Source organism: Panicum virgatum, chromosome 5K, assembly GCF_016808335.1.
Source record: "Panicum virgatum strain AP13 chromosome 5K, P.virgatum_v5, whole genome shotgun sequence".
NCBI classification, from domain to species: Eukaryota; Viridiplantae; Streptophyta; class Magnoliopsida; order Poales; family Poaceae; genus Panicum; species Panicum virgatum.
Genome location: NC_053140.1, coordinates 2014571 through 2027513, shown reverse-complemented (window position 1 = coordinate 2027513; position 12943 = coordinate 2014571). Strand labels below are relative to the sequence as shown.

Here is a 12943-nt window from a genome sequence, read left to right as displayed (position 1 = left end):
ATTAACTAATACAACCCATTTTAACCCATCCAAACACACCCCATTTTAAAACCCACCTCATAAAACCCATTTCAACCCAACCCATTAGCAGGCCTAGCCCATGGACACACAGCGAGACTACAATATTGCCATACCTCGATTTTTCCGCGTCCTCCGCCACTGCTCACGGAGGCGACGTACAGGAACATCGCCGGGACATGGCTGCACGGCCCGTTCGCGGAGCCGCCGATACTGACCCTCGCGCCTTGATCGACCATACTGTCTGGTCTCTGAACTTGCAAGGATGTAAACGACCCGTATATTTGTATAGGTAGGTGCAAATGCATTTGGGCACGCCCATGCGGGTTTCAGACCATCTGCAGTCGACTGCAGACGCCGACATGTGGGCCCGACGGGTCCTAGGACCCGCATGCAGTGAATCTGCAGTTGACTGCAGACATTGACCCATGGCCCATGCTAAATTAATCCTCGACTATACTGCTATAATAAATAAATAAATAAAATGATGACACATGAGTACATGACTTTTTAATCGCAGTAGAGAAAAGAAAATTGCTAATTATTATTTGTTCGTTATATTTATTTTTTTGTTCGCAAAAATAATTATTGTTCATGTTTTTAAAATATTTGTTTCCAGTAACTAAAATTAATTATTTAATATTAGAAAAATATTTTTTAAGAAATATCGTGATCTTCTTTTATACGCAATCTCATAATCTCTCTTCTATTTTGCTGACAACATGCATGCACCATTTTTTGTTCGTAAAATTCAAATTTTGTTTGCATTTTACAGTTATTTTTTTGTTGGGTTTAATATTTTATTCGCAAAGAGATATATATTTGTTCGCAGTAGTACATATGTTTGAGCTTTATCAAAAAATATTTGAAAAATAAAATTCTCCAAATATAGTCAAGTATATATGGTTTTGTTTTGACGATCTTCATGTAAGAAATACAATGGTACATTCAGAATTTAATTTGATATTCACTTTAATATTTATGGATTTATTTGGCTTCAAACTTGTTTGCATGTGGATGATGTTATTATTTTTGTCTTTTATGCATGCGTGCACTTGTCCTTCTCTCTACCTGTGTAAACAGTTAGATTTATTAGGCTGGAAAATGGTCCAACGCAGGTGGAGCTCCTTCTTCAAGCAATGGTGGGATATCCTATCGCGTTCAGTGACATATAACTGCGCCCAAAATCCAGCGAGGGTGCCCAAACGAGCGGCAGCTACTACAGCTACAACCTCACGGAGTCACGGCGACGTGCGCGGAGCCCTGGTCCGTGTGTATTTTCACTTAGCTTATAATCTAAGCATGTTCGAAAGAAGCGAAGATTTTCTCATTTCTCGCTATTTGTAGTTCAAATCTTTGAAGTGAATTACCTCATAAGCGAAAATAAGTGAGACGTGCGAAGGGGCTCACGATGCAGTGGCAAAGTCCATTGGCCAGGGTGCTCCCGCTCACGGTTCAAACCTTGAGTACCGCACCTATTTAAGCTTTTAGGGTTTTTCTTAAAGTATTTCTATCAAAAAATAAGTGAGACGTTTGATGGAATTATCCCTTATTTTCATGATTGTAATCGGAAACAAATAGAGCCGCAAGCATTTGAGTGACAACAAGAACATTGCGCGGCGTTGCCGCGCAGAAATATGCCCTCCAGTTTAGGTTTATTTTAAGAAATTGAACTGCAAAATGTCCGGGGGGATTTTCGTAAAATTGGTAGACTGCGGGGGTTATTTGGTAAATTTGGCGTCGACGGAGTACCGGTCGATTACTGAAAAATTCAAGGTTCAAGGGGTTTTTCATAAAATTGATGGACTTCATAATTATTTTAACAAAATCTAGGATTTTTTTTTACAAAATTTACGTCCCTATCTATTTCTGACCGTCGGATCGCGATCCGACGGCCGATGTTTTCTGGCCTACGTGGCCCATCTCTCCGACCAGAACCGCGACGCGGTTTCAGTCATTAAAGTTTCAGTCATTAAAGATGGGCCTCAGGAACAAACGGTGGGCTGAAGCAGAAGCGCCCCTGGTAGGCCCAGCAACGCAGCCTCTTCAATTCCACAGACTGAATCGCGGCCGCAGTCTCCCGATCCAAGGGTTCAAAATAGGCAAAAGTCTATTTTACCTTCTCCAATTATCACCAAAGTTTGGTTTTCCTCCTACAACTATAAAACCGGGTATTTCACCTCCCTCAACTTTTCAAACCATCCATTTTACCTCCCTCGAGCGGTTTTGAAGACTGTTTGCTACAGTAACCGAAGTTTTGCCTTTTTCTTTTTTAAAAAAAATTCAGTTGAATCTTTGAAAAATCATAGTAAATCACAAAAAAATCATAAAATAGAAAATCCAATTTTGTTGGACTCCAAATGAGTAGATATACGCAGTGAATATATTATATGGTATACTTAAGTACAATTTTTTACTGTAACTTTAGATATATATTTTTCTGTAATTAATTTATAGCTACAGTTTTCGTCGTCCCATTATGGTGAAATTTTTATGGTGGGCTAATCATTATATGATTGAGCTATAGTAAAAATTTTATGATTATTAGATCATGTATGAATGAGTTATAGATTTATCTATAGATTCGTCTAGATTTTTCTATAGATTTATCTAGTTTATATAGATAAATCTATAGATCAGTCAAACATGATCTAATAATCATAAAATTTTACTACAGCTCAATCATATAATGATTAGCTCACCATAAAAATTTCACCATAATGGGACGATGAAAACTGTAGCTATAAATTAATTACAGAAAAGTATATATCTAAAGTTACAGTAAAAAAATTGTACTAAAGTATACCATATAATATATTCACTTGCGTATATCTACTCATGTGGAGTCCAACAAAATTGGATTTTCTATTTTATGATTTTTTTGTGATTTATTATGATTTTTCAAAGATTCAATTGAATTTTTTTTAAAAAAGGAAAAGACAAAACTACGGTTACTGTAGCAAACAGTCTTCAAAACCGCTCGAGGGAGGTAAAATGGACGGTTTGAAAAGTTGAGGGAGGTGAAATACCCGGTTTTATAGTTGTAGAAGGAAAACCAAATTTTGGTGATAGTTGGAGAAGATAAAATAGACTTTTGCCTTCAAAATACCGTCCACCCCGTCCGGCCGTCCCTCCTGGCGCGCCCTCGCGCTCGGCGGTCGGCGCCCCGCAAAGTCACAGGACCCTCCCCTAATGTCAGCTCTGTGGCCGCTGTCAACGCCTCCGCCCTTGAACGCGTGCCTCCACACGGCTCTCGACCTGACCTTCTTCCCACCTGCACCACCACATCTCATCTGTTCCTCAGTGGAGCTCGATTGAGGATTGGATTGGAATTAATGGCTCTCGACCTGGCCTTCTCTTCCCTCGTGCACCACACATTTTACATTTATGTCTAGACGCTCCTGATTACCATCGGCCCGGTTGCATGCCGCCTTCTCGATCTGACCTGCACTTCTTGCTGACAGCCGCTTATACTTTTTCCATGCGTTGCTGCAAGCAGAGGCTCTGATCCCCTACGTCGTGCCTGCTGGCAACATGCCGATCAACGGGCTGCATCCCCATCAACCAGCGCGGGTGCTTGGCGCTGCCACTTTGCCACAGCGATCTTCTCCAGAAGTACGTCCAGATCAAGATCGATGAGCTCCAGAACAAGCACCCGCACGCCAAGATCGTCTTCGCCTCGGCGACTACTGCATGCCCGTCCTCGATCGGCCTCTACTTTGCCTGCTGGAACGTTATGCGTGGCGCAGGGTTCGACGGCAGCTCGGCGCTGGCGGCGTGCTGCGGGGAGCGCGGAAGCTACAGCTACAACGCCACGGCGGCGTGCGGCCTCCCCGGCGCGGCGGCGCGCGCGGCTCCGGCCGTCCATGGCGGCAAACAATGGGCCTCCATTCGAGTGATAATGGGCTTCGATAACAAACGGTGGGCTGAGTTCGATTGGCCCAACAACACTGCCACTTCACCTCCTCAACCCAATCCTGACCGCAGCTTCCCGATCCAACGGCTTGAAATGCTCCAGGCCTGGACGGTAGATGGAATACCGTCCGGGGGAGACGGTACCGTCCCACCCCGACCCTCCTGGCGCGCGCTCTCGTGCTCGCCGCGCCGTCGCGACCCTCCTGGCGCGCGCTCTCGTGCTCGCCGCGCCGTCGCGCTTGGCGTCGCCGGCGCCGCGACACCGCAGGAACCTCCGCTGATGTCATATCTGCGGCCGCCGGCGACGCCTCCGCTCTTGAACGTGCGCCTCCACTTTGTCGCATCGAGCTCCGCGGCGGCCGCCGACATCTTCCCGCGCCGTCGTGCCCGCGGCCAGCGCCGCCGGCCACCCGGGACGACACCGCCCGACCCCGTCCCGCGCACCTCCTCCGCCCGCAGCTCCGCCGCGTCGAGGTGTTCCAGCGCCTCGGGATCTGGGTCCATCCAGCGCCGCCGGCCGCTTGGACTTGGAGCTGGGAGGGCCTCAACGATGCAACGCTGACCGCGTCCGCGGCCTGCTGCAAAAGCCGATGGCACCTTCAGGCAGCAGACTACTGCCCTTGAGGTGAGGAACGTCCGATTGTTAGACGGTAAGACGCCTCTAGATGTTGCAGTTGCAGGTTCGATGCATGAAAACATCCTCAGCAGCAGCAAACGTGGCTGTCCCAGCTTACTGCTGTCAAACATCCAATCCGAAATGGAGGGAAGAGACACTGCATCGATGTTTCCATGTATAAGCCTAGGGAATCTCTATATACGATTCTTGGATCAAACCGCGGGCGCCCAATAGGGCCACGTCGCCCGCTAACCCAATAACCATCAGATCCAGCCAAAATATGATATGGACCGTCCGATCTGGTCGTAGCGGATGTCTCACCCGTTGAGCAGTGAAGGGTCGCGAATCCTCGCGAACCCGTTCGCGTGCGACACTCGCAGCCCTCCCCTAGCGCGGGCGTCGCCGCCGCGGGCGTGTTCCCGGCCATCCCGGCGCGGATGACAGTCCAGCGACCCCGGCGACCCCCGGTGCAAGCAGGGTGCGAGCGCGGCGAACCGCCCGCTCTAGTCCCAGCCATCCCGGCGCGGGCGGAGCCCCAATGGCTCGTGCATTCCCGGTGCGAGCACGGAACCAGGCCGCTCCAGTCCCGGCCATCCCGTCACGGGCAGCGGCCCCTGCGACCCCGGCGGCGGTACAGGCGTGGGCTCAACCTCCACCACGCTTTCCTCAACTGCGCTGCAACATTTGGCTACCTTGCCGTCGATCTGACCCAGACTCGCCGCCAACCGTCGACCTCCGGCCAGCGTGAAGCCCATGGATGGTTAGCATCTTGCCTCTCCACGTTTATTTGTACATGAATACATGCGCCGGTACAGCGAGTGGATGTGCATAACTATGAGCTACGCATTGATGCTGCTCCTCCCTTCCCAGGCCGCTGACTCACCAACTCAATCACGCTAATATGTGCTGCATCAGTATTCCAGATGCCTGAACCGACAGGTACAAACAGTGTGCTCCAAGTCTTCAACCCTCCATCTTCGTAGATAATCTGTTTCTCTTTCGATTTGTTGCAATCAAATTGCAAATATCTTCTTTCTTTGAATTTCAGTATCCAACACTGTCACACATGTCTGGCTCGGCACTGTGAAGTTATGGCTGGCCACAGACACAACGCGGCATGACATTATCACTGACTAACCAGTAAATTGAAATTGCAGCCTTAGTTCAAAAACAAAACAGGGAATGAAAAATGCAAATTCACCATGCTGCCAAGTTAAGCATACATAGGATTTTAAGCATAGATAATATTGAACGGAAGCATGCTTGGCATATATAGCTAGAGGCTGCAGCCATTTTTCCGTAGGACTCAACTAGATCAAATACTATTTCAGTAATTTGTTCTTTTAAATTTTGTCAGACTATATTTGCAACTATCAGTTAGCCATAGGTGTGAAACGGCAATTACCTAACCAAACAGTTCTGAATCAGAGTGGCAGTAACCATTTGGCAATACCTTCCATATGCATAATGTATGCATGGTAAAAACAAATTGCTAAACTTCTGATGTCACCACACATTTCAGTTTTCGCTATCTTGAGCCTCATGTAACTGATGCATCAATTCTTTGTCATGTAACAGATGCATCAATTATTCTTTGTGAGTTCATTATCAGGTACCACTTGTTGATCTGCACATTGTATGAATGTTGCCTGACCTGGTTGATACTAGATGATTTACATAATATTAATACTAGAAGGATGTCTTTATAGCATATACTATATGTGCTGGCAGAAGATTATTTTAGATGTTACACGGTTGTTTGGCCTGAATCCATGAAATTGTATTATTCAGATCCAACTTTACATGTTCAAAGTTAAAATCTGAAGTGGAAGTACAAAGGTGTCCCAAGAAGAGCAAGCCTTAAGAGAACAAATTAGCTCCTCCAGAATGATGGAACAATGTACTTAGTTATGAAATTGTCAATGGATGACTGACAAATTCTCTAATTACTATGTACTGATTCGTAATTATCCATACATAGCAAGTAGGAGGCTGCTCAGGTATGACAACTGACAAATTTGTCACTCTTGCTTGTTTCTACAATGGCTGATCAATGATAGATTGTGGGACGATGACCTGTGCCGAGGCAAACTTGCATGCCCTTATCCAACAATCTATAATTTTGAACAAAAGAACATGACTTCGCTAAGAGGCTGTTGTATCCTCTATGCAAGCTATTGTATTCAGCTTGTGAGAAAATTTTCCTTCCTTTGAATGTTCAAACCTAAATCTCCTGCTATGGTAGTACATTAAAATTTCTTATTGTATTGATGATTTAAGTTATACAAATCACCGTCGCCTAGAATTACAGCAGTCTAAAGAATACCAATGAATACCGATGGTACCACTAGCAACTTAAGGTCAAAAGACCAATACAGGTTTCCAAGACCTTGCCTGCTCCATTGACCATATATCGATGTTATGAGCATCATTGGTATTTTTAAATCCTGAACTGGGCCTCGAGGAAGGGCGCGGCAAAGCCGCGCGAGTCTTTCTAGTACTCACGACTTCACTATATATGGTCGCTGCTGACACACACCGTTTTGCTACAGGCACAGAGCGAAGACAGCAAAGTCTGCTACTAGGATTTACAGTTCAGTAGTCCATTGGCTGATTGCATTCCGATATTTGAAGGGACGAAAAACACTGCAACTGCGATTGAAGGGTATCAGGGCATGTACAACCCATAGACGGTTTGCTGTATGTAGTTGAATACAGCACACAGACAACAGTAAAGACAACCTGTACAGTGGAGTGTCTGTAAGTAAGTTATTTAATACAAGGATGGACACATAATATAAAGTGATCAAGCCTAAATTGGATCTTTGTATGCCTTTTTGTTGTAAGTAGGAAATAAAACAACAGAGAGCACATACACAAGGCACGGCTGTCCGTGTTCACATACACAGGCATACAGAGTATGCGGAGTAGAGCAGAGCAGCAAGCAGAGCACAACAGTATTAGAAAGGTGCAGAGCTTCAAGGCACCTGCTGGAATTGGATCATTCTCCCTGCCGAAAAAGGAGAACAGATCAGTAAGATCAATGTGACTAGCAGTTCAGTGCTATAGCAACCACCAACACGACACACATGAACAACGAGAATGAACTTTGAAGAAACATACCTGAATATCTGTAGACTTCTTTTCTTTATTTCACCTGAATATATCATTGCAATTGGGAAGCTGCAAACAAAAATTGTCAGAAAGTTACCATTCTGACGGATCTGAAGTTGCAACATGCATCCATGGAGGAGGAGGTTGAGCCATGGTGAACGGGCCCATAGTGCTTGGAGTGCCGGAGAAGGTGCCAGTTGACTTTGGGGTGGCCGGGAAGCTTGGGGCAGCGGCGAAGGTAGGGCCGCCGGTGGACCATGCGGCGGCCAAAGCAGGGCTGCCATCGTTGCTGGGATTTGGTGGGGAGGGGATGGAAATAGGGAAGATTTGGGCAGCGGCGGCGGGAAGACTTCCTGTCAAGGGTTGATTTTGGCGAGCGAGGCGCGAACTGAGGCTGCTGGAGCATGGGATCCATCGCGCCGTCGGTAATTGGAGGCGGCACCGTACAACGCGAGTCGAGCTGACGATAAATCATCGGAGAACGAGCCAGTGTCGTCGCCTCGCGGGAGGATGGCACCGCGCGTCTGCTCGCTGGACCGTCTCGAAACGGGAAAAAAACAGATACAGACGGCAGCTACGGCCGCGTTGTACATGCCCTCAGTCTGCAGGAATCCACTGATTTACAGTTAACAATCACTTTCCATGCTTCAACTTCAGTAGCAATGTAGTAGTATATTCCTGTGAAGAAGCACACTAGCTAGTTTTTGCAGAGAACCGAGACATGGGAATGTTTGAACCAGACACTACCTAAAACGTTGGCAGCCCATCCGGTTAGGAGGACCGACCTCATCCACCGATTTTTTCAGAAGGCCCTGGAGCGCTCTACCTACAGCCGGACCTCACTGATCCGTTCATTGTCCTGCAATTATCAATGTAGGAAATCTGAAGTTTGAAAAGCTCGATTCAATACCCATACTGAACTTTTAGACATAATGATATGGGACAAAACTTAATTTCAAATCTTTGGTCAATGTTAAATTCAGTTTTTCAATTTTGTGATACTTTCCCAAGATTGCTTCTTTATTTGTTTTATTCCATATTCCCATAGGACTTGCTAGATGATCAGCTGTTTGTAAGAGCAAATATTGGATTCTGTGATCCCATTGAGAAGTACGATGTAAGTTGAAGGAGTGTTTTTTGTTGCTGTTGTAATTCCCAGAGGTGGAATGGATACATCAACCAAGGAAGGAGGAGGGCAAATGATCGGGTGAGGCGAACAGAAAGAGAAGACAGCATTAGGCGAACTGTTTATGTATCTGAACTTGACCATGCAGTGAGTAGTTGATGGTTACCTACCTGAGCATGCATTGCTATGTATTATATATTCTCGGATTTTTGTAAGATCTAATGATGTTGACCATCTTGTAGGTGACGGAGGAGAGACTTGCTGATATCTTTGCTACCTGCCTACCTGTGGGCAAGTAAGTTATTTCATCTGGAAATATTGATTTGTACTGGTACTTGTGTCCTGCAAATATGAAATTGCACTGCTTTATTGCTTGTCTTGGTCAACCAAAGTTATCAAGTAGAGTCTACTAAGTGATCATATTTACTGTTCTGTGTTTTTTCACTTCTAAATGTAACTTCTTTAGTTATTAAAGATTCCCCGTCGAAAATATACTTTTTAAAAAAAAATGCTGCCACAAACGTTCACAACTGAAAATTTATCAGCTGCTGATTTCCAAATACGTGATAGCTAACTCTCTCTCTCTCTCTCTCTTAGGTTGTTGATTGCAGAATTTGTGGTGATCCCCACTCAGTTCTTAGGTTTGCATTTATTGAGTTCTCTGATGAGGGTATTATTTATTGACCTAGTACTCTAATAACATTTTTTCTTTCTGTAATAAATCTTTCTTTATGAATTTTGAGTTCCATTGTCTGTACTCTGTAGAGGGTGCAAGAACTGCACTTAACCTTGGAGGGACAATTTTTGGTTTCTACCCTGTTAGAGTCTTGCCTTCAAAGACAGCTATCTTACCTGTTAATCCAAAGTTTCTTCCCAGAGTGAGCAGTCTTGCACTTATTTCATGTCCTGATACCATTAAGTAGTATACTATTCCACAATATGCTAATACTGGTGTTGTGTTTGTCTTGTTCCATAGACGGAAGATGAGAAGGAAATGGTTATGCGAACTGTCTATTGTACAAACATAGATAAAATGGTACCCATCTCCTTCTACTCCATGTACTTTATCGTCTTTCACTTATTTGTTTTTTCATTGATACTTCATATTTTGGGATCCTGGATCTTGGGGGCTAGGTCTGAAGGTAATTTCATTAAATTAGATGCTTTGTGACATCATTTGCCTCTTTGTCATTTAGGTTACTCAATTAGATGTAAAGAATTTCTTTGAAGGACTTTGCGGTGAGGTGAGCGATGGAGTCTGCAGTTTTCCGATCCCACCATCAAACATACTATTTATTAAGGAAAAAACTGCTCGATATATTGCTATATGCTTTACCTGCTAAAGTAGGCTTTCTTTGCAGGTCTCTCGGTTGAGACTTCTAGGGGATAATGTACATTCCACAAGGATTGCTTTTGTTGAGTTTGTTCACGTAAGAACAAAATGTTTTTCTTATATGCTTTACTTCTGTTACTTAGCTCCTATTTTTATATTTCAAGTGATATTTGCTTGCTAAATCCTCCTGCACAAAGAACTAGTTTAGATTGTCTATTTTGCATCTCCTTAAAATTGCTTCCATCCTAATATTTGTAATGTCAAAATACTGTACCAATCATGTCAGTATGTCAGTAGTAAGCTCTTGCTATCCCACCACATCTGTTAAAAATTAGTATGCTGCATATTGTGCAGGAGCTGTTTGATACGATCCAACCTCTGCATGTGTCATAATCTCTTAATAGCACATGCATGACTAAGTAATGACAGAAGTTTGTCCAAACAACTGTGGTGCTTCTCGCTTTGTCGTTACTTGTGTTGTGTATTCATCTGCAACATGATCTTGCCCATACAGTCATTTGTTATATTTCTTCCTTTCATATTCGGTACCCGTTTCAGATGGAGGTTTTGATTTTAAGTATTAAACTCTGAATCACAGGCTGAGGGTGCCATCATGGCTCTGAATTGCAGTAGGATGATTTTGGGAACTCTGCCTGTCAGGCATGACCCTCCTTCCATTCCTGGTCTATGTATTTAAGACTGAAAAATCTGAATATTTAGATTTGCTAATGCTGATGGCATCACCGTGTTCGGCTGGTGCACCAGCCTCCAGCCCTACAGTATTTCTCTCTCACATCGCTCCAGCACTAGCCTCCAGCCACAGTCAGGTAACAGTGTTTTTCTCTCACACCACTCCAGCTCCAGCCTGCTGAACGCCTATATTGTGGGATGTTCAGGGTGAGCCCTTCAAAGACTCCAGTGAAGCCACGTGTAAATCGAGTGGGATCTAACTGACACTGCGTAAGCCAAACTGGATTGTTCACGGGAAGGGATCACCATAAGCTTAAGGCTTCCGTGATCCAGTGCGTCAGGATGCATTGGCTTACATTCTTACAAACATTCTCTTTGTACCCTTTTGCAAACCTATGGGAAAGGAACTGGTTAAATCAGACCCTTTTATAGCTTGCATTTGGTTCTCATGTTTCATTCGTCCTGATGGAACTGTCATTAGGCAACCAGCCATCACAGTAATTTCTGTTCATTGTTCCTGCTGTTAAACTAATTGGCATTTAACGTCGGACCTATAGAGCTATCACTGTTGTTTGCATTATTTGCAATCACTATTATAGCTGTGTTCCAGAGGTCCACAAGGATGCATGAGGTGATGCATAACATACTAATCAGAATGTGAAACCTCTGGAATACAAAGTTGATATTGTAGCTACTATGCTGCAGGCAAGTTTGATAATGTAAAGATTCAGGCTTTGGGCAACGAGATTCATTGGCATAGCTAGTACTAGATCGGCCCTTTATAGGGTTACAGAACTGTGTCTCGTGGAAAAAAAAACAGAGACAATACTACGCACTGGAAAATCTCAAATGGTGTGAACAAATTCCGCATGTGCTTCTGCCGCTTCTCCAAGTGAGAAAGAAACGCATAACGAAGAGAAAAGCTAAAGAGCACCCGAGTGTTTCTTTCGCCCTCTGCACCCGTTCATGTTGATGCTTGAATGTACATGTGCTGTACATCTTCACTTTGTCCGTCCGTGCTCCTTTTGCGCATTCGGCGTCCATGCTGTTAAAAGATGAAAAAAAATCCCGTTGCAGGTGTACCAAAATAGTACTGACTTATCTTTGATTATGGTGCAGGCTATGGCTATTACTCTGTCCGTTTTCAAGCATCTATTATTTTTCATTCTCACAAGTTTATACAGTAAGGAAACCAACACTTTATTGGAATATAAGTTAGAAAGGTCGTTGCATTTGAGAATCAAGCCCATACACGTACACCCACCGATACAGACTGGCAAAAACAGTTACAAAAATAGAGGGATTTCTGACGAAACGATCCGTTTGAGAGACCAAACAGGGAATCAGACAATCAGTAAGGATACAGGACGTAGAGGGCCAAATTTATCCAAAGCATTAGCCCATGGGCTAAGTGAATGATCATCAATCAATATCTACAAAAAGGAACTGTTGGGATTCAGCAGCTGTCCAACAATGAAATTGAAATTTAACAGTGTCGTGCAGATACGGTCAACAGGAGCGAAAGCATAGAGGAAGGAAGACTGTCTTCCTCTGTGCTTTCGGAACGGCGGAGACTGTCTTCCGCCGCAAAACCACGCGCAATGCGCTGCCGGACACCGGCGGCGCGCCTGCTTCTTCGCCGTCGCCGTTGATCCTCTCCTCCCCGTCGCCCATCGGCAAGGCAAGCGAATCACATCGATGAGCCGGTCGGAGGCCCTCGGCCGGCTAGAGGAATGACGAATGCGCGCGGTGATGAGCTCCTCGTGCCGACGCCGTGCGCGGAGGCGACACGATTGGACCTCCGGTTGCACGAACGGGAGCGGAGCACGCGCGGAACGACAGTGACACGGCGGCGCTCCGGCGAGGCAGCGGCGCCCGCGGCCGTCGGCAGACGAGATAACGACCGGGGGTGGACGGTAAACGAAATATCGTCCCCCCTTTCTCCTCCCACTCTCGACCCCGTTGCCACGGACGCCGCGTTGAACTGAGCTCCGACCAGCCGCGGCACCGTCCAAGAACGGCGAGAGGCCCGTGCCGCCGCCGCCGCCGCTGCAGTCGAACCACACCAGCATCTCCGGGAACACGAGTCAGCCCGCTCGCATCCAGGCACGGCCTGCGGCATTGGACGGGG

At 45.4% G+C, this 12943-nt stretch overlaps 1 protein-coding gene across 1 annotated transcript; it reads left to right on the top strand.

Moving 5' to 3' along the window:
* Positions 1-3754: 3754 nt before the first annotated feature.
* Positions 3755-11367, top strand: LOC120709411 (polyadenylate-binding protein-interacting protein 9-like). Its single transcript, XM_039995046.1, has 11 exons — positions 3755-4073; positions 4521-4558; positions 8823-8936; positions 9032-9076; positions 9387-9459; positions 9555-9667; positions 9766-9825; positions 9986-10033; positions 10151-10219; positions 10721-10782; positions 11019-11367. Exons 1-11 carry the CDS (start codon positions 3755-3757, stop codon positions 11074-11076), a joined length of 999 nt encoding a protein of 332 aa, XP_039850980.1. The 3' UTR covers positions 11077-11367.
* The last annotated feature ends 1576 nt before the right edge of the window (positions 11368-12943 follow it).